The sequence below is a fragment of the Cervus elaphus genome, chromosome 14 (assembly GCF_910594005.1).
Source record: "Cervus elaphus chromosome 14, mCerEla1.1, whole genome shotgun sequence".
Classification (NCBI taxonomy): domain Eukaryota; kingdom Metazoa; phylum Chordata; class Mammalia; order Artiodactyla; family Cervidae; genus Cervus; species Cervus elaphus.
In genome coordinates, this window is record NC_057828.1 from 81,499,304 (window position 1) to 81,520,061 (window position 20,758).

Sequence of the window (20,758 nt, forward strand, 5' to 3'; positions counted from 1 at the left end):
GCGGCCGGGACCGCTGAGAAGTTCCGGGCACAGTGAGCCGCTGCTTCCTCTGCGGCGGGGCGCACAGGGGATTCCCGGAGCGCAGCCGGCGCGGCCCGGCCCTGGGGGCGGCCCTGCGCCGTGACATCAGCCCGGGGCGGTGACATCGGCGCCGGCCTAGTGCGGTGTGCAAAGCCTGTGGGTTGGCGCGGCCCGGACACGCCCTCCCCGAGCGGAACAAAACTGCGCACGGGCCGGCGCACCCAGCCTCGTTTCCAGAGCCCGCCCTCTCGCCTGCCCGCCGCCTGCCGCGCTCAGCCGCTGCCAGGTGAGTGCGCTCCGGACCCGGACGCCCGGCCCACGCGCCGACGAGTACCCAGGCCCCCACCCGCCGGAGCGCCGAGCGCCCAGGTCCCCCACCCGCCGGAGCGCCTACCCGCGCGCGCAGGGCGCCCCTGGCCTTCCAGCCCCGCCGCCGCCGCCTCCAGGGATGCTACAGGGAGGGTCTCAAGAAAAAGGGGCGATGGGTGGGCGTGGGCGGAGGACAGGGGTGAAGTGGCCGCGGCTCTCTTTCCAGTTAGCGCGGGGCCCCTTCTTGCCCCGGGCGCCGGGACGCAAAGGGCCCGCACGTGCCTCTGCCCTGGGACGGCTTGGCTCCCTCCCCCGGCGGGTCCCGCGGCGGGACAATGGGCGATTCTGCGCGCACTGACGCTCCTTGTGCGGCGGGGGATGAGGGCATCCGTGCCCCTCGCAAAAGGGGAAACTCGCACCCGCTCTCCGGGCACAGCTGTGCCAGGCGGGCCCCTTTTGCGAGGGGCTAGATGGAGGTCGCCCCGCCCCCTTCACCCCTGACTCTCTGGGACTTGGCGCGGCGCAGGGACCACCACCCAAGCCTGGAGGAAGCCACGGTGTTTGCGGCCTCAGTCCCGAAGGCCGGGGGCAGAAAGGTGCGCTGTGAGCACACTTGAAGCAAGTTGCAGCCCGTTACCCAACAAACAGCGTGCAGGCAGGCGCGTCCTCCGCCCTCACAGCTTTGGAGTTTGCTGCAAACTCTGGTCTGGTCCCGCGGTTTGTGATCTAGTGGAGGAGACCCGGGGCTAGACGGGAGCGGGGGTGGGCTCCGCCCCTGCTCCTGGGCGTGGACGGGTGTGCAGCCCCTCCCAGCTGGGGGGACTTGGCCTGGGGGTCCTGTCGCAGTAGCTCCTGGAGGCCCGCGGGGCTCTGGTGGAAGTGGGGCCTCGACTTGGAGAGGTGACTGACCGGGATACTCTGCCGGCCTGGATCCGGGGCTCTGCTTCTCTGGCCGCGGTCCTGGGAGGGCGGGGCCGGTTGTCTTCTCCCCCAGCCTTCCTGCCTCCCGGAAGCTGGAGAGGCGGGAGGAGCTGGCCGCCCCCTGTCTTCTCAGAGAGCAACTGGGATCTGGGCACTCCCTGGGGGTCGTGTCCCCTGCCGCCACTCACTGTCAGCCCCTGAGGGTCAAGGTGGGCTCCGGCTGGGGGCCCCATCCACCTCTTTCCAGAGAGATTATCCTTGTGGCTGGATCCAAGCCTGCACTGCCCGCCATCTCCCAGGGAAGGACCCGGTCCCGCAGGGAGGAAATCTGGGGCGGAGGAGGCGAACAAGGAAAGAGGTTTACTGCGGGGAGGGTGTGCTTGGAGGGGGAGGGGCAGCGCTGGGCCTTTAAAAGGTCTGGGGGCCCCTGGGGAGAAAGGGAAGAGCAGACCCATGGCTGTGGGCACAGGTCTGCAGGGCCACTCCCCTGCCCCTGGGCCGCCCAGCGCCTGCCTTCCTGGCCCAGGTGTCCCTTCTCGCACAGCAGGCCTCAGCCTTGTGGTCCTGGCAGGGCCTCCCTGGCCGGGAGCATAGTGTTGGCACCTGGTTGGCGGGCAGTGAACATCTGGTGAGTGAACGGGTGGACGTGGGCTCATAGCCGAGCTGCCCTGCTGGGCACGTGTGACCCTTGCAAACCCATGCTGGCCCGGTGGCGCCAAGGCCCAGGTCAGGTTTCCATTAACCGTGGGCCTCCTGATGGAAGGCAGACTGGGGAGGCTTCTTTGAGAGGCTGCTGGAGCTGAAGTTTCTGTAAGCCGGCTTCTTGTGAGGTTGGCTTGGAGAGGACACGGGAGTCATGCATTGGATATATTGAGGCATCGAGGAGAATAAAGATTGCCACTTGCCACAATTATTTGCGTGTCGGCAAATAAGGAAAGAGTCACGACTCTTGGCAGGAGAGCTGGCCTTTCCCGAGAGAACAGCTGGCTGACGTCTGTGCTTGCCCGGCCCCGGGACTGGCCTGTGTCCTTCGCCGTCTCGTCTGGGGCAGCATGTGAGGTGGGGCGGAAGCTGGGGCTCAGAGGTGACCAGTGACTCGCTCGGGGTTGCGGCTGCCATTGAGACCCAGGCAGACACCTTTCAGGCCCATGCCCGGCCTCCCTGTAACTCTGCCTTTCCTGTCTCTGATCAGCTCTCCAGGGACAAACCCGCCACTCCCAAGACAGACATGCTTTACAAAGAGCTTTATAGCAGCTTCCACACTGCTTAGGGAGGATGCAGCTCTGCTAGTGTGAGTGTGGAAGAAGTCAGGTTAGAACTTGCCATCGCTGGGTCCTCTACAAGGTGGGGAGAGGGGCGGCCCCCCGGAAGTTGGGGCCTGGGTCCCGGGGACGCGCTCTCCCCAAGTCTGGTGTGTGTGTGGATTTCGGTGTCAGGTTGGCAAGAAAGAGAAGCAGCCTGGAAAAGAGCCTTACTGAGGAGAAGCCAGGCGCAGAGCTGGGGTGGGGCGGGGAGGGGTGGGCGCCTGCAGACCCAGTGGTCAGGGATTTGCTGGGGGCGGGGGAGGGGGGGGGCGCCTGCAGACCCAGTGGTCAGGAATTTCTGCGGTGACGCTGGGCTTTCACTACGCAGCTCCCCAGGAATTCATCTGACGTCATCGCTGAGTGATTCCATGTATGGTAAAGAGAGTAAATACGGAGGCAGTTAGCTTTTCCACGGCTTCCTTGGGCGGGAGGCAGCGTCTGACTCCTACTAGAGGCGAGCAGACCCCCATCTGCGGTGCCGCCTTTCTGCAGGGCTCGCGGGGGCTGCCTGACGTGTCAGCTGCTAGCAGCCTGTTTTACACGGGCTAAGGGCTCATGTGCTTTGTTTTTGCTTTTAAAAATTTAATCCAGGAAAATAATTCAGACCTTTTCAGCGTGGGTAACCAACTGTTACTAAATTGACGTTATCCCAGATGAAAGCAAATGAACTTTATCTGTTGGTTAATCTGTGGGATCTTGTTACAATATCGGGCTTCCTGTGACAGTTTGGAAATGCTTAAATCCTAGCCCGCTGTTTCTACTTTTGTTGACCTTCAGATTCTGAACCCTGCGGGGAGTGTCCTGCTGGTAAAGGCAAGAGGGGTGCAGTCACCGCCCCACAAGGGCCTCAGGGCCTGGACTTGAAGAGAACTCAGAGCGGGGAGAGAGGGAGCAGGGTGACACGGGGTTGGAGCACCGTGGGGTCCGCACAGGGGTGCTGGCGAGCCGAGTCGCTGGCAGAGTTCCAGGAACCGTGTGACGCTGAGGCCGGGCCTGCACCCCATGTCGGTCCTTGCGCCCCCGCAGTGACTGACCACTCCTTTCAGGACCGTTTCCCGGACTGTTTCTCCGGGCGCCCCTCCTTCTTTGGCTGCCCTCCGGTGGGGGGCTGGGGAAGGCTTGAGCAGCAGGTTGGAAAGGATGACAGCTCCCATGTGCACCTGGCCAGGCCCCGCCCAGCCCGGCCAGGCCCCGCCCCACCCGGCCAGGCCCCACCCCGCCCGGCCAGGCTCCGCCCAGCCCGGCGAGCCCAAGTGGAAAAACACCGGACTGCCAGACTGTGAGTGGGGGCACCTGCGCTCTGTGCCCAGGAATTGCCCTCTGTCCCTGGGGAGCAGAAGGCTTTGGGACAAAGAAGTTTGGGGCTTTCCACGGGGGACAAAGACGCGGCGGGGAATGCCGTCAGGTCACTGATCTGAGGAAGGGAGACCTTCCCGCAGACGCTGGCGGCCAGTGGTTAAGGGCTGACATCAGCGAGGCGGTTTCTTAGACATGAACCGTGAGCGCCCTGGGCGTCACCTCAGCCTGACATTCGCACGCCGCTGGCGGAACATGAGCGTCTCTGTCTTCCGCGGCCCGAGCCCGGCCGGGTCTCTGCTCCCAGGACAGAGGAGCCGCGGGCCGGTCTTCATGCTGCAGCTGGACGTGGCTGGGGCCAGCGGGCCGACCCGGGCGCTGGTCGGAAGAATCCAGTCCCGGATTTCTAGCTTATGGCGGCCCTGAAGGCCCTGACATTTCAGGGGAATAGCTGCCCTGGTGTCTCCAGCCATCCTGCAGGAGATGAAGCCCAGTGCTTAGTGGAGATGGTAGACGCGGTGAAGTGGACAAACCAAAACACCCGGGGCTCAGGGCTGGTGTGATCACAGGGGCGGCACCCGGAGCAGACATGGCCTGGGGCAAGGACAGCGCACGTCCGGCCCTGGGGGGCCCTCAGGCCGGGCCCTGGGCCGCTGCTGTTATTTCCCCCTGACCCTCAGAACGAGACTCTGAGTCAGTGGATGGTCTGACCTAGGGATGAGCACAAAGAGGCGCAGAGGAAGGGAGCCTGACCCTTCGGCTGGGAAGAAATGGGTCCAGATCCCCTTTCCCGACCTCTGAACTGCCTGACCCCTGACCCCTGACCCCCGTCTCCTGTGGGGCCTCTGCCCCCAGACCTGAGGAGGCAGCTGAGAGGGAGCCAGTCGTCCCTATTGAACTCCAGATGGTCTGGGAAGTAGGTTTCCTTTTAAGGCAATCGGGCTCCATCAGCTGAACTCAGGCTGGCGGGAGGGAGTGGGTAGAGCAGGAACCTCCCCTGTGGGAAGAGGTGGCTGGGCCCCCAGCTGAGCCCCCCAACCCGTAGATTCCCGAGGGGTCCTCACGAGGGCAGGGGGGAGCCCATGGCCTGGGTCAGTGCTCTTCACCCCAGGGTGCTGAGCCCTGTCTGTCCCCTGGGTTCCTAAAGGGGCCCCCCCATGGTTTTGGGGGCCCTGGCTGGGAGGCGGCCTGGGCAGTTTCCCACCTCGGGTTCCCGGGCCCTGCTGGACATGGGCCCTGACGCAGGGCCAGGGAGAACAAGGGCAGCCTGTGGGCGGCGGGTTTCCTGAGGGAGGAGGGCTTCTGTGTCGGGAACAAACCACTGCTGGGAATGTCTCCCCAGCGTGCTGTCGTCAGGGGCGTCCCGGGGCTGGAGGATGAAACCTGTGGGCTCAGGGGTGGGACAAGGTGAGGCAGGAGCCCTTGGGTCCCCATGTCCCCAAGCCCCGTCTGCTGAGCACGGAGGGCCCGCATGGGGCTGGGTGGCCAGCCTCACCGCAGCTCCGACTGTAGGCCTCCCCCGCCCCAGTCCTCATCCGTGCTCTGGGCAGGTCCCCGCCTCTGGGTGGCCAGGAAGGGTGGATGGCGCTTGCAGACCACCTGGCACACGGTGGGTCTGCAGGCTCGGGGCAGGCTGTCTGCCGAATGCTGAGAGCTGGGGTTCGGAGGTCACGTCCTGGCACCCGTCAAGAGGCAGGAGTGAACCCGTGTGTCTCTATAGGAACTGGCTTGTCCCCCAGGACTCTCCGCCCTGCTCACGCTGTCCCTGCACCACCCCTCAGGGGACTGGAGTCACTGGGTGACTTTCAGGTCCAGGCTCTGCCCTGAGCACCTCCTGGGGGTTACTCAAGGGAGTGGGGGCTGCGTGATTTGAATGGGGTTCTGCAACAAAAAAGGGTCGGGAGGCTGTTGGGGGTTAGGCCGACTGTAATGACCACACTACACCCACCTGACTGTCCGTCACGGAGATGGTTTTGCAGCCCTGCCACAGGGGGCCGGAGGAACATCGGGGCCTCAGGGACCGGCCCTGGGCGTTTGGGAGCTGAGCCCTGAGCCAGGAACCTTGGCAGTCAGCTTAGGTCCAATGCCCTGGATGAAAATCGGGCTGATTCCCAAGGAGGAGGGGGCTGCTGAGGGCCAGTGAACCTCAGTGGTGAGAAGAGGCCTGGAGAGGCAGGGAGGTCAGGGCTTGGGGTGAGTGGGTGGAGTTGGGTACAGAGCTCCTCCCCATTCTGGGGTTTAGGATGAGATTCCTTAGCGATCAGAGAAGATTATGGTTCCAGCAACAAATGGACAGTCAGGAAGAAGAGCATGTTGGAGAGAAAAGGTGATGAGCTCAGGCGGCTGGCGCTCCCCTGAAACTCGGTGTGTGAGCCTGGGCTCAGGGCAGAGGTCAAGGTCAGTGATCAGTGGAAGTCCTCGGTGGGGTGACCGCAAGAGCAGTGGGACGGGGAGACAGAGCAGAGGCTGTGAAGAGTGAGTGCCCCAGCTCTCTGTGCCCCTCACCCACAGGAGGGGTGCTCTTGGCCCGCACACCCTACTGAGCATTTTGCGGGCCTTGGGCTGCAGCTCTGAGCATTAGGGGGGCTGACGTCTCAGACACCTGTGTGAACACCTGTGTGCTAGACACATGCAGACTTGGGGATGTGGTAGTGAACCTGGACTGGACCTCCTCTTTGAGCTGACACCTGTGTCCAATGTTGGGGAAGAAATTTCCCTCCATCCTTCTAGCTCCTTCTGACTCGAAAAGAATTACCTTGAACTGAGACAGATGAATAGGAGAAAATCAAAGCTTAATAACATGTCTACATGGGAGAGACCCCAAAAAACTGAGTAACTCCCAAAGTGGCCCAAACCCTCACATTAAATACCATGCTCAGCTAAAGACAAAAGAGGAAGTTGGGGCAGTGGTTTGGAACTTCAGAGGTGAGAAAGCCAGTTGACATGGAGAAGGAAAAGCAAATGTTTGGAAACCAGTGTTTGCTGGGTTGGGCAGGGATAACGGGACTGGTCTCCTAGGTCTGCCTGGTTTCCCCACCATACCCGGCCCGCATTCTTCACAGAGATCTCTGGAAACTGGTATTTGGGGAACTGGCCCTCTATCGAAATTCTTTCAGGCATTTGAGGGAAGGTTGATGGTTCTTCCTGAATCTCTTGGGCCTTGATTGTTTTCAGCTCAAAATAATCCACATGGCAAAGAGACATTTTGGGGGCAAGCTTCCTCCCTGCACTACATCAGATGGGAAGCCCCCGGTGGTAGGGACCATGCCCCCTGCTCCTGCCCAGTCTCCAGCTGCCGGCACCGCCCTGGGTGCCCATCCCTGAGTTCCCAAGGAGGGTACTCCTCCCCAGCCCTCCCACTGTTTCCCAGCACCCCAGTCCTCCCGTGGAGTCCCTCCCCCCGTGCACTTCTGTCCAAAGAGCTGGAAGGGTCGCTGTCCCTGATCCTGGGCTCTGACCCTGCAGCCCTGGGTTCCTGAACTCACCCTGTATCAGGCACTGAGCTGTGCCTCCCTGATTCCCCAGAAGTAACCCGTGATGTAGCTTCTGCTTTTGTCCTCATTTTACAGATGCAGAAGCGAAGGTTTACAAAGGCTAGCTCCCTTGCCCAAGGAACGCACAACAGTGAGTGGCAGGGTCAGGAAAGGACTAAGCCTGCCTGCCTCAGGACCCCAGCTCAGAACCAACCTCGAGCTTCTCAACTTGTCGCAGACTATTGCCTTCAGAGTCACCTGGGTGCTTGTTAAATATTCCTGTTCTTGGGCCCCATCCTCAGAGGTCATGATTCATCAGGTTGGGGGTGGCGCTGGAAAATCGGATTTTGCAAATGCTCCCCCTCCCCCCACCCTAATGGACTCTAAAACTTCCGTTGTGCCCTCTGTGTCTGACTCCTGCTTTTTCAAAAAAAAATTGGGTTTTTTGGGGGGGGATGAAATTTCCAGGGGGTTAAGACTTGACACATTCAATACGAGGGCCTAGGTTTGATCCCTGGTCAGGGAACAAAGATCCTGCAAGCCCTGTGATGTGGCTAAAGAAAAATTTTGGTGAGCTAAATCTTACATACAAAAGAACATATAAAACCTACATGCAGGGACTTATAGAGCTTATGGAGAAGCTCTATACAGTCAGCAAAAACAAGACCAGGAGCTGACTGTGGCTCAGATCATGAACTCCTTATTGCCAAATTCAGACTCAAATGGAAGAAAGTAGGAAAAACCACTAGACCATTCAGGTATGACCTAAATCAAATCCCTTACGATTATACAGTGGAAGTGACAAATAGATTCAAGGGATTAGATCCGATAGACAGAATGCCTGAAGAACTATGGACAGGGGTTCAGATCAAGACCATCCTCAAGTAAAAAAAGGCAAAAAGGCAAAATGGCTGAGAAGAGAATCGAAAGGCAAAGGAGAAAAGGAATGATATACGCATTTGAACACAGAGTTCCAAAGAATAGCAAGGAGAGATAAGAAATCCTTTCTCAGTGATCAATGCAAAGAAATAGAGGAAAACAGCAGAATGGGAAAGACTAGAGATCTCTTCAAGAAAATTAGAGATACCAAGGGAACATTTCATGCAAAGATGGACTCAATAAAGGACAGAAATGGTATGGACCTAACAGAAGCAGAAGATATTAAGAAGAGGTGGCAAGAATACACAGAAGAACTATACAAAAAAGATCTTCACGACCCAGATAATCACGATGATGTGATCACTCACCTAGAGCCAGACATCCTGGAATGTGAAGTCAAGTGGGTCTTAGGAAGCATAACTAGGAACAAAGCTAGTTGAGGTAATGGAATTCCAGTTGAGCGATTTCAAATCCTAAAAGATGATGCTGTGAAAGTGCTGCACTTAATATACCAGCAAATTTGGAGAACTCAGCAGTGGCCACAGGACTGGAAAATGTCAGTTTTCATTCCAGTCCCAAAGAAAGGCAATCCCAAAGAATGCTCAGACTACCGCACAATTGCACTCATCTCACACGCTAGCAAAGTAATGCTCAAAATTCTCCAAGCCAGGCTTCAACAGTACATGAACCATGAACTTCAGATGTTCAAGCTAGATTTAGAAAAGGCAGAGGAACCAGAGATCAAATTGCCAACATCTGCTGGATCATTGAAAAAGCAAGAGAGTTCCAGAAAAACATCTACTTCTGCTTTACTGACTATGCCAAAGCCTTTGACTGTGTGGATCACAATAAACTGTGGAAAATTCTTCAAGAGATGGTAATACCAGACCACCTGACCTGCCTCTTGAGAAATCTGTATGTAGGTCAAGAAGCAACAGTTAGAGCTGGACATGGAACAATAGACTGGTTCCAAATTGGGAAAGAAGTACATCAAGGCTGTATGTTGTCACCGTGCTTACTTAAATAATATGCAGAGTACATCATGAAAAACGCTGGGCTGGAAGAAGCACAAGCTTGAATCAAGATCGCCGGGAGAAATATCAATAACCTCAGATATGCAGATGACACCACCCTATGGCAGAAAGTGAAGAAGAAAGAGCCTCTCGATGAAAGTGAAAGAGGAGAGTGAAAAAGTTGGCTTAAAACTCAACGTTCAAACAATGAAGATCATGGCATCTGGTCCCATCACTTCATGGCAAATAGATGGGGAAACAATGGAAACAGTGACAGACTTTCTTTTCTTGGGCTCCAAAATCATTATAGATGGCAACTGCAGCCATGAAATTAAAAGACACTTGCTCCTTGGAAGAAAAGCTGTGACCAACTTAGATAGCATATTAAAAAGCAGAGATATTACTTTGCCGACAAAGGCCCGTCTAGTCAAAGCTATGGTTTTTCCAGTAGTCATGTATGGGTGTGAGAGTTGGACTATAAAGAAAGCTGAGCGCTGAAGAATTGATGCTTTTGAATTGTGATGTTGGAGAAGACTCTTGAGGGTCTCTTGGACTGCAAGGAGATCCAACCAGTCCATCCTAAAGGAAATCAGTCCTGAATATTCATTGGAAGGACTGATGCTGAAGTGGAAACTCCAATACTTTGGCCATCTGATGTGAAGAGCTGACTCATTGGAAAAGGCCCTGATGCTGGTAAAGATTGATGGCAGGAGGAGAAGGGGACGACAGAGGATGAGATGGTTGGGTGGCATCACTGACCCAATGGACATGAGTCTGAGCAGGCTCCAGGAGCTGGTGATGGACAGGGAGGCCTGGCGTGCTGCAGTCCATGGGGCCACAGAGTCGGACTGAGCGACTGAACTGAACTGGGGTCTACCTAGTGGTCCAGTGGCTAAGATTCTCGCTCACAGTGCAGAGGCCTAGGCTTGATGCCTGGTTGGGGAACTTGATCCTGCATACCACAACCAAGACACAGTATAGCCAAATAAATAAATATATATATTTTTCTAAACCTACATGGAAGTTCAAAGAATAATTACAATAGGAGCCCCCATGTGATGACCCGTGGCGGCCCTCTTTTTCTGTTTTTGAGGTGCCAAATCTAAGTAGTCTCTGATACTCACCCTTGTCTTTCTTTGTAGCTCTCCCACACATGTGTTCCTCCCTTGACACTGAGTTTTGCCTGTTTGAGGCCCGACACAGATAGTTCGTGTTTTATGGGTTCTAGCTCACCTGCTTCTTTTGCTGTGAGACTCACCACGTGGATGCACACAGCAAAGGGTTTATTGTTGTTTGTGCACCAGCCTGTGTCTCGTGCGAGTTTATGTCCTAGCGGGCCGGGGAGGGGGCTGAAAATAGAGTGACTGCGCAGCGGTCCCCTGTGGCTCTGGGGTGGGAAGCCCCCAGGTTGCTGTCTGGGGAGGCCTCTGCCCCAGGCGCTGTCCTGGGCCATCCGGGTCTCCGCCTCCCTGGAAAATTCATTCCCTTCTCTGTGTCCACTTCCAGGATGCCGAACTGGGGAGGAGGCAAGAAGTGTGGGGTGTGCCAGAAGACGGTGTACTTTGCCGAAGAGGTCCAGTGCGAAGGCAGCAGCTTCCACAAGTCCTGCTTCCTGTGCAGTGAGTGCCCGCCCAGACCGGCGGCTGTCGCCATGGGGATGACCGGCCTGTCAGCCCCTGGGGGGCGGTCCTCGGGAGGGATGGTCGTAAACAGCCTGACATTTGGCTGGAGCGCAGTGGGGCGGGGAGGCGCTTCAGGGCCCCTGTGTTCCTCAGAAGCTGTTTTCTAAGGCGGAGGCGGGGGCTGTGGGGGGCTGGCCCGCTGAGCTGGAGGGGGTGGACACACCAGCACCTGCGCGCCAAGCCGGAAAGACCCGGTGGGGAAAACTTCCCACTCACTTTGTCTTGCCTCTCTCCCTACCACAATCCTGGCAATTAAGAGCAAGACGCTTATAGCCCAGAGTTTCACCAACCCCTGGACCCAGATTACCCTTTGTTAAAAGTCCACAGAAACCACAGATGTGGAGGACACTCTAGTTGGGGGAGAGCAAGACAGGGGGAGAGGATTAAAAGGTGCAGACTGTTGCGTGTCAGATAAGAAAGCTCCGAGGAAGCACTGCGGAGCACAAGGGACACGGTAGTGGTCACGGCGAGTAACTCTGAAAATGGTGAGCCTCTGCATTGCGAAGCTGGCACTTCATGACACAGTAAGTCAGCAACAACTATTTGCTGTTCAGTTGCCCATTCGTGTCCGGCTCCGTGTGATCCCATGGACCCCTAGCACGCCAGGCCTCCCTGTCCTTCACCATCTCCCGAAGTTTGCCTGAGTTCATGTCCTTGGGCAATGGACACAGACATGTCAACTAACCCTCAATTAAACATAAAACTCACCGGCAGCAGCCTCATGGGCAGCTGCGTCTGGGGAGGGGCTGGGCTCCCCTGGCGTCTCTGGGTGGGAGGCCTCTCCCCTCAGCCCCCACCTCCGCCCAACGGTCCGGGTGAGGGGATGTTGACGTCGTACTGACAGCTGGGAGGAGACAGGCCCCAGTCACCACCTGGTAGGCAGGCGCCTAGATGCCCGGGGTGCAAGCCGCGGCCGGGGCCCAGGTGTCCTGAGCGCCTGGCCCTGGAGGTGGGGGACGTCCGCAGGCTCCTGACTGACGGGCTCACAGCCGAGGGGCTTAGAGGAGGTGACCTGTTTCCCTTGAGCCCAGGCAGAGCGCTGGGCGGGCAGGAGTGTGTCAGCTGAGCCTTGAGCCTTCAGAACCAGTGGGTGAGAGTCCACATGTGAATTTCCTTTCTGTTCTCTGGGTGCTGAGCATCAGGTGCCTCCTCTCTCTGCATTTTCTCCACATTACAGAGGAGAAAAACAACACCTACTTCATGGGGCAGGGCTGTGGGAACTGAGAGGAATGGGTCAGAAAACAAAAGGAGCGCTTAGAGCAGTTGTGAGTGTTCAGTCAACGACAGCCGCTTCCTGACACGCACACACACACACACACATGTGCACACATCCACACAGACACATGTACACACACAGACATGCACACACATGCATGCGCACACACACACCCATACACATGTGCACACATCCACACAGACATGTATGCACACAGACATGCACACATACACACCCATGCACGTGTGCACAGACACATGTGCATGCACACACGTCCATGCACATGTGGACACATCCACACAGACACACGGTGTGCACACATGCGCACACCCACCCATGCACATAGATACACGTGTGTGCACACATATGAACACTTGCGCATACATGTACACACACACACAGAGACAGTGCAGGGGATCCCCAGCAAGAAGCCTAGGACTCAGGGTGGCCCCAAACTGTCGGGGAGGTCCGGGAACCGGGCCCTGCCGCCCGCACTGTGGCTTCACTGCTTCTGGAGCCCATGCTCCTGAGCGGGACCCAGACCCCCAGGGCCACCTGCCCCTGAAGGAGCACCAGCTCCCACCGGCTGTGGGCGGGCCAGCCGGAAGCCACCTCCAGAGCAGGCCCCGCAGGCCCCACGCCCGCGGATGCTGACTGAGGGCTGTGCCGGCCGCGGGTGGGCAGTGAGCTTGGGCGGAGCCTTTGGCGTCCAGCTGGGAGGAGGCCGACAGCCATGGCGTTTCATCAGCAGCTCACTGTGCTCAGGAATTTTCAGGCCATTTATTTTTCTCAGAGGGCATAAGAGGGCTTGGTGCTGGCCAGGGAGACGGTCCATACTACTGGCCCCAAGGACCCCTCTCCACCATCACATGTGGCTTTGATCACCAACAGCAGCTGCCGGGGAGGAGCGGCCGCCAGCGGGGCGGTCAGGAAAGCCAAGGGTGCGGGGCTGGGGGGATGGGACAGACGCTGGGCTGGGCTTGGAGCGTGTGCCCTGGTGTCCGAGAAGCGGCAGCCAGTCCCCAGCCCGGGAGGCCTTGGCTTTGTGGGCACCGGCCCCTAGGCTGCATTGTCTCTGAGCTGTGACAGCCTTGTCCTGGGGCAGGCCAGCCCATGGGAAGGCAGAACTGGTGTGGCCTTGCCCCGAGGGGACAGCTGCTGGAACGGGGCTGTGCCCCAGAACCCAGAGCCCCAGGGTGCTCACAGCCCCAGCCACAGCGGCATCCCCTTGCCTGCAGGCTGTGGTTCACGCCTGACCCCCCTGGAAGGGCTCCTGGCTGGCAGAGCAGAGCAAGCCTTGGCCTAAGTTCTTCTTTTTGGTTGGTTTCTGCTTAACATGATTTGGTAGAAATGCATTTAGGCCATCATTCAAGACTCCCCCTCATTGAGAATTTGGGGGAGCCTGCAGGTGCCAGATGGCAAGGCCTTTGGGAGGTGTCACTCGTAGACCCCGGGGTCCCCTCTGAGCTGAATCCCCAGGTCCCTGCAGGGAAGTTCAGCCCAAGGAGACCTCAGTCCCCAGGCCGCTCAGTCTCGCTTGCCGCCTCCCGTCTAGTCTTAGGAATTTCCAGGTCACTCTGGGTCTTACAGGAAGCAGTTTCAGAACGACCCCGGGCTTCCCACCCTAGAAGGGAATGCTGGAGCCCTTGGCTGGCTGTGCCCGCTTCCTCCAGGCCGGAGCCAAGCCCTGGGGAGGCGGCAGGACAGCCCATATTTGGTTGCCCGCATGCTGGAAGAACATGGGGATCTCACAGGCAGGACCGGAGGGTCCTTATTTAGCCTGAAGTCTCCAACCTGGGCCCACGGGTGGGGGTAGGGGCAGAGAGCTGGCCTTTAAAGGCAAGGGGAAGGCTGGGAATTCCCTGCAGATCCAGTGGTTAGGACTCAATGCTTTCACTGCCAAGGGCCAGGTTCAGCCCCTGCTCAGGGAACTAAGATCCCAAGAGCCACATGGGGGTGGGGTGGGGGGGGGGCGGGGAGGAATCTACCTAAAGGCAAAGGAACTGGCAAGGGGCACGGAGGTAAGCTGAGTGCTCCTCGAGAGGAGGAGAGGCTGGCTCCTCCAGGGGTCCCTCTTCAGAAGGACGTGTTTGAGGACGTGGTCCTGGTGGGCACAGTGACACCCCCATCTCAGGGCCTTCGTGGAACCTGATCGTTATCCTAGGCCCAAACCTACATCAACAGGACGTGAGTCTCTGGAGAGAAGCACTTGGGGGTTGGACACTGACGGTCTTTTGGGGCCTGGCCCTTCCCACCCTTGTGTTCCCAGGGCGCTAACTCTAGGTCACACTGTTGGGGCAGCCAATGTTCATGATGACCTACTGTGCGCAGGGCACTGTGCTAAGCACTTCCCAGGCGAGATCTCATTTAATTTTCAGCCATCTTATCAGGGGGCACCGTCATCATCTGCTGGTGGGGACACATCTGCTGGCTGGGAAGGCACAGCCTGGCCAGGACGCTCCCTGGACGTGGGCTAGCCTGGGTTCCGTGTGACCCTGGGCTCCACAGTGTCTCACTCTGGATCACGGGGCTGCTCTGAGACCCACAGGAGGCTGCGGGCGCTCTGCAGGCCTTCCAGTGTTCCCCATTCCAATCTCCCTGCACCCGAGTCAGGGAATTCTCCCAGCATCTGACCTCCTGTGGCCAAGTGATTTCCAGCTAGAAACTTCAGATCCCATTGTCATGATGAACACAACCTCTATCTCATTTCTAAGCCAGTTGCGCTGGGCGCCGAATAAACGTGACCTTCCCCCGGAAGCGTCTCCACCCTGCCCCCTGCCCCCGCACCCACAGGCGTCCCTTCTGAATCAAATCGCGGGAGGCAGGACAGCCTTGCCCTTCTTGCTTCTCCTCTTCTGTTGGGACCCACGGTGTCTGTCAAGGGCAGTAAGGCCCGGCACACCCCTTGGGGCATGGGGTCGGCCTAGGCCGCTGGCCCTGTGAGCTCGGGAAGTTCTCAGGGTGTGGGGGCGAGGAAGCCCACCCAGCTCCGGGAGAGGCACTGGGCCAGCATCCATAGGCCCTCCTCCCCTCCCAGTTCCCTGGCCACCCCAACCCCATCTCCAGGCCCCTGGCTCCTGGGAGGTCAGGATGTTGCATGCACAGCGTCCCAGGGATCTTTGGCGGCAGGGGCTAGCCGTGACCCGCTGGCCCTGTGGCCCCTACAGTGGTCTGCAAGAAGAACCTGGACAGCACCACCGTGGCCGTGCACGGCGAGGAGATCTACTGTAAGTCCTGCTACGGCAAGAAGTACGGGCCCAAGGGCTACGGCTACGGGCAGGGCGCGGGCACCCTGAGCATGGACAAGGGGGAGTCGCTCGGCATCAGACATGAGGAGTGAGTACCCCCGCCCGGAACAGAGGTCCTACTGTGCGTCAGGCCCTGGCAGAGCAGCAGGGGCAGAGGGGCTGGAGCGGCCAGGCCCCTCCCCGTGCGGAGCAGCAGCCGTATTTCCATGCACTGGGAGGAGCCCTGAGAATGGCTGGGCCCCTCTCCTCTGTCCACAGATGAGGAAACCTAGCCAGTCTCAGTGACTTGAAGGCGCCCCACAGCCACTGAGGGTCTGAGCCGGGCCACCTCGCAGCCGTGCTCACCGGGTGTCAGTTCCCTTCCTGGAGACGGGTGTCACTAAGCCCCCAGCACCCCCTGACCACTGACCTGCTGTGAGCGGGGTGTTGGCAGTCAGTCCGCCAGCCCCTTGGCCCTGGGGGATGGTCGCAAGTGACGGTGACTTTCCACACTTTGGCCAAGGTTGTCACCCCATGGGAGCGACCTGTCAGCTGATTTCTCCTGGGAAGACTCTAGTAATAGTGCTGCAGGAACTGGGGGCAGAGGGGGCCAGTTCTTAGCAGACGAGCTGTCAGTGACTCCGGCGTTCTAACTGGCACCAAGGGGAGTCTGACGTCTTGAGGAAGGAATACTATGGGCCGCTGGTGGGTCCCCTGTCAGCAGAGGTGACCCTCGGGTCCTCGGTGCGTCCCCCGTCAGGGAGGTGACCCTGCAGCCCTGGCAGCGGCGGCCTTGGGGCGGGCTGGGCCAGGTGCAGGCGGGTGGTGCCCTCCAGGCCTGTCCCCCCCACCCCGTGTCACTCTCTGGGCCTTCACACCTCCCCTCACCGCATGCTCTTCCCTGAGCAGGGCCCCCGGCCACAGGCCCACCACCAATCCCAACACGTCCAAGTTCGCCCAGAAGATCGGGGGCTCCGAGCGCTGCCCGCGGTGCAGCCAGGCCGTCTATGCGGCTGAGAAGGTGATTGGCGCTGGGAAGGTAAGGCTGGGCGTGCCGGGGGTGGGGGTGGGGGGTGGGGGGGGGCACACACTTTCCTGAAATGTGCATTCTGAAGCTTTGAAGTGTGCTCCCACTGCTCAGGGGAGCCTGGGCCCTGCATGTAGCTCCCCCTTCATTTCAGAGCCCACCACAAAAGGAGTCCGTTTGTCTCTGAGGCTGTCTCCTGTGCCTCCCAGTCTCCAGAGAGCTGAATCCCCCATCATAGCAGCCTCACCATTGGCCCATAAAGAAGGCTGAGTGCCGCAGAATTGATGTTTTCAAATTGTGCTGGAGAAGACTCTTGAGAGTCCCTTAGACTGCAAGGTGATCCAACCAGTCCATCCTAAAGGAGATCAGTCCTGAATATTCACTGAAAGGACTGATGCTGATGCTGAAGTTCCAATACTTTGGCCTCCTGATGCGAAGAGCCGACTCACTGAAAAAGACCCTGCTGCCGGGAAAGATTGAAGGCAGGAGGAGAAGGGGACAACAGACGATGAGATGGTTGGATGGCATCACCGACTCAATGGACATGAGTTGGAGCAAACTCTGGGAGATAGTGAAGCACAGGGAAGCCTGGCATGCTGCAGTCCAGTGGGATGCAAAGAACCAGAAACACCTGACTGACTGGACAACAATAGCGCACTTCATAGGGAGCTTCTGATCGATCCATGTCTCCAGAGTCAGGGTCTCCTGACTGCTAAGGGTGCATGGACACCAGCTCTGAAAAGAATGTGCATAGTTGTGTGGGGTCTCATCTCTCTCTGGGAAGAAGATCCATAGCATTCATCACATTTTCAAAAGGATTTGTGATACAGAAATGTTAAGAACCACCCCAAATCCACAGAAACCCACTCATGTGCCCCCATGGCAGAGTTAGCCAAGGTTGAGGCCTGTCAGAGCCTCCTAGGAGGCAAACTTGGTCTGGCTGTCTTGCCCGCCCCCCACTGCGATATTCCAGTAGTAGCCCCCCAACCCCAGTCACCAAAGTGCAATGGGATCCTCCCTCAGAGAGGCTGCAGGGAGGGGTGGCCTCAGATGAGCTGTCAGAGGGCCGCAGAAGAGGCTTCTTCAGCAGGGGCCTGGAGACGGTGCTGGGCCTTCACACAGATGTGGCCGGGGCCACGTGGTCAGCTGTGGTGCCGCGGGGCCTAGAGCCTGTCTGTGGCCTCTCTGGACCTGAGTCTCTCCCCTAGGGAGGAGGGTTCTCTTGTGGGCAGAGGTGGTGGGAGGAGCCCAGCGTCCGTGCCCGAGGAAGGGCTGAGGAGCAGGACTTTAGGTGCTGACCCCACCAGCGGGGCCCGACTGTGTCTGTAGGGACAGTGGTGGTGGTCAGTCCTCCGTCTGCCTGGAGACTGGGGGGCAGCCTGGGCTTCCCTGAGGACGAGCCAAGGCCAGGGTGCCCTCAGTGCAAACACCGAGGCCCCTAGAGCCCTGGGCAGGAGTCAACACGCATGGGCCTGGCTGCCAGGAAGCCCAGGGCCTGCCTTTTCCCTTCCCATCTCTAGCTCAGAAAGGGCAGCTGAGCAAGGGAGCCTCCTTGCCCTTAAAAGGCCTTGTTTTGTTTTGTTCCGTCTGCCGCTGCTGGCCTCCGGCTTTTCGGGCTATGCAGAGCTGTCAGCTGGGAGCTGGCGGCTGACCTAGGGTCTGGCTGGCCCCCGCCGGGTGCAGACCGGGGCTGCCTTCCCCTGAGGGGCTGTTGGCCTTGTGACCTCCGAGCTCCAGCGGGGCTTCTCTGGCCCCCGGCCTTCTCCTGGAGCTCCGTGGACCCTTTCTCCTTCCGGGGTGCCAGGCACTGCCTCTGCACCAGGCCCCTGCCTGGCTGTGGCCTCCCGCTGCAGTGAGCGCCCTCGAGAACGCCAGAGGCCTGCTGACCACAAAAGCCGGCCCTGCGGCCAGGCCCCAGCATGTATGACTGCTCCTCACGTCCTCCGTGAGGAATGAGGGGGCCACTGGCCTGGAACTCGGGCCAGATGGGTCTGAGCCCACACCCAGACCAGGGGTCCTGGGTGGGAGTTGGGACAAGACTGGGGGGCCCCACTTGCCTTTCGTGGGGCAGCTGCTGCACTGGCCCCAGCACCTTCTCCAGGAGGTGGGGGAGGCTGGGCAGACCCCACAGGTGTCTTTGTCACACCTCCAAGGGGATGGGCTGGGGTGGCGGAGTTAATTCTTTCCTTCCCTCCCCAGTCCTGGCATAAGTCCTGCTTCCGATGTGCCAAGTGCGGCAAAGGCCTTGAGTCCACCACCCTGGCTGACAAGGATGGCGAGATTTACTGCAAAGGTGAGCAGCCTTCCCTCGACGCCCTCCCTCCCTGGAGGGCCGATCAGTCAGGCCCATACACAGTGGCCAGTTCCAGCCTTGGAGTCCCTTCCCAAGCGTCTCCTGAGGCCTCTGTGTGCAGCCAGCCGAGAAGGAGCCCGGGTGGGGGTGCGGGGGGACGTGCAGTGGACAGAGGGCGGGGCGGGGCGGGGCCTGGGCTCCCTTCCGCCTCCTAGCTCAATCACAGGTGGCGCTTCTCCTGGGATTTCAGAGGCAGGGCAGTAGCCAGGACGCTCCTCACTGTCAGCGTCGATGTTGGGGGGCTCTGCTGTGCGCCTCACTGCTCCAGAGCCCCTGGCAGGTGCTGGGGCGGGAGTGGGAGTCCTCACCCCTCTTCTTTCTGCAGGATGCTATGCAAAGAACTTCGGGCCCAAGGGCTTCGGCTTCGGGCAGGGGGCTGGGGCTCTGGTTCACTCTGAGTGAGACCCCCGCGCCCACGCCCCATTGCCCACGCTGTGCTTCTCATCGCCCCCCACCCCGATGACCTCGAGACCGCCAGGCTTCCTCCCTCCCTCAGCCCTGCACGCGTTACTAAGGACTCGACCCGGGGTGTCTGGCTCCCTTGGGTTTGGGCGTCTGCTGGAGGCACGCCCCCAACCTGGGCCACCGTGTCACCAGCGGGGCCTCTGACTCTGGGTGTCCCCGCCTCTCCCTCTCCCCCTCCCCATCTCCCCCTCCCCCGTCCCCCTCCCCCCTCTCCCTCCCCACCTGTCACCAGCAGGGCCTCTGACTCTGGGTGTCCCCACCCCTCCCCTCCCCCTCCCCTCCCCCCATCTCCCCCTCCCCCGTCCTCCCCCCCTCCCCCCTCTCCCTCCCCCCCCTCCCCCGTCCCCCCCCCCCCCAGCTCTCAGAAGCTGAGTGTCCGTCATCGTCATTGGGGCCCTGCCTGGGGAGAGCCGTGCTCCTCTTGGGGGGCCTCCTGGTGTCCCTCAGAGCAGGCCTGGGGCATCCCCGCCCGGCAGTCACGGGGGATGTGCAGATGGGCCCCAAACGGAGGGGCCACCTGCCCTGGCCTATCGCCTTCGAGGCTGTGGGCCACAGTGCCCCCCAGCTCAGAGGTTGTGGGGGGGGCGGGGAAGCAAGCCAGGCCCAAGGGCCCCAGTTCAGGATGTGGTCTGGCCTCCCTGGGCTCGAGCTTCTGTGTGGCAGGGCCCTGATGAAACACCCCTGACCTTATGGCCACCCAAACCTGAGGGCGCGTCTCTGCCCAGCCTCGGTCCTGAGGCTGCGGGGGGCGGGGGGGTCAGGCTGCACCCATCAGCGCAGCCCAGCCCCGGGCCCATCCTCAGTATGCCCGGCTTGACCTGCAGACGCGGAGGGAGGCACATGCGGCCTGCCTTCACCTGGACACCTGCCCCCTCCCACCTGGGCCCTGCCCCCACCCTTTTCCTGGGACCCTCGCGCTCTGGCCACACCGCCCACCCCTTCCAGGCCCCAGGTCCGGAGCAGCAGGAGGACGGGGCGGGGCCAGGCCCGCTGACCCCAGGGTCAGAGGGTGATGCCACGTGGCGCTGCCTGGACCGAGGGCTGCAGCACGGGCTGTGCTCAAGCTGACCCTGCACCCTGTCAATAAAGCTGTCAGAACAGAGCCGGCGTCTGTCCTGCTCTGGGGGCGGGAGAGCCGTTTCCTGCTCTGGGGGTGGGGGACTGTGTCCTGCTCTGGGGGTGGGGGACTGTGTCCTGCTCTCGAGGTGGGGGACTGGTGTCCTGCTCTGGGGGGGACTTGATGGGAGCAACCAAGTTGGCAGGAGGCCTGGGGAGGGAAAGTGTCTGCTTCCTCCCCAGTGTCCGTTTCTAACTGAACCTAGGCATGGGGTCCAGCCAGCCCGATCCTGCTGCCCTATCCGGGCGTAAGAGCTGTGAGTCAGGCCTCCAGACTGTGCTCAGAGCTGTTTCCAGCATTGGAAGCGCCTGAGTGAGAGGGCAGCTCGGTCACAGGAGCTTTGTGTCAGATCCAGGAAGCTCAGGTCTGCAGGGAGGGCGCAGTGGTATGGGGGGAGGGACGGGGGTTTTCCAGGGGCAGCAGCTCCCAGAGGCTGCTCCCCCAGATTCCAGCGT

The 20,758-nt window shown here is 59.8% G+C and overlaps 1 protein-coding gene across 2 annotated transcripts; it reads left to right on the forward strand.

Moving 5' to 3' along the window:
• Nucleotides 1-54: 54 nt before the first annotated feature.
• CSRP1 (cysteine and glycine rich protein 1) lies at nucleotides 55-20,288 on the forward strand. Of its 2 annotated transcripts, none has more exons than XM_043923162.1 (6): nucleotides 55-307; nucleotides 10,723-10,835; nucleotides 15,282-15,450; nucleotides 16,251-16,380; nucleotides 18,568-18,661; nucleotides 19,047-20,288. In XM_043923162.1, the coding sequence occupies exons 2-6, from the start codon at nucleotides 10,724-10,726 to the stop codon at nucleotides 19,121-19,123; spliced, it is 582 nt and encodes a 193-aa protein (XP_043779097.1). In that variant the 5' UTR covers nucleotides 55-307; nucleotide 10,723; the 3' UTR covers nucleotides 19,124-20,288. The 2 variants fall into 2 exon arrangements, with proteins under 2 accessions (XP_043779097.1, XP_043779098.1); XM_043923163.1 differs by lacking the exon at nucleotides 55-307 and adding an exon at nucleotides 1,168-1,230.
• The last annotated feature ends 470 nt before the right edge of the window (nucleotides 20,289-20,758 follow it).

Bases quoted from the DNA above. Each gene is read 5' to 3' on its own strand.
- CSRP1 (XM_043923162.1), top strand. From the start codon at position 10,724: ATGCCGAACTGGGGAGGAGGCAAGAAGTGTGGGGTGTGCCAGAAGACG. The intron at 10,836-15,281 runs GTGAGTGCCCGC...TGGCCCCTACAG, and splicing joins CAAGTCCTGCTTCCTGTGCA to TGGTCTGCAAGAAGAACCTG. The intron at 16,381-18,567 runs GTAAGGCTGGGC...TTCCCTCCCCAG, and splicing joins AGGTGATTGGCGCTGGGAAG to TCCTGGCATAAGTCCTGCTT.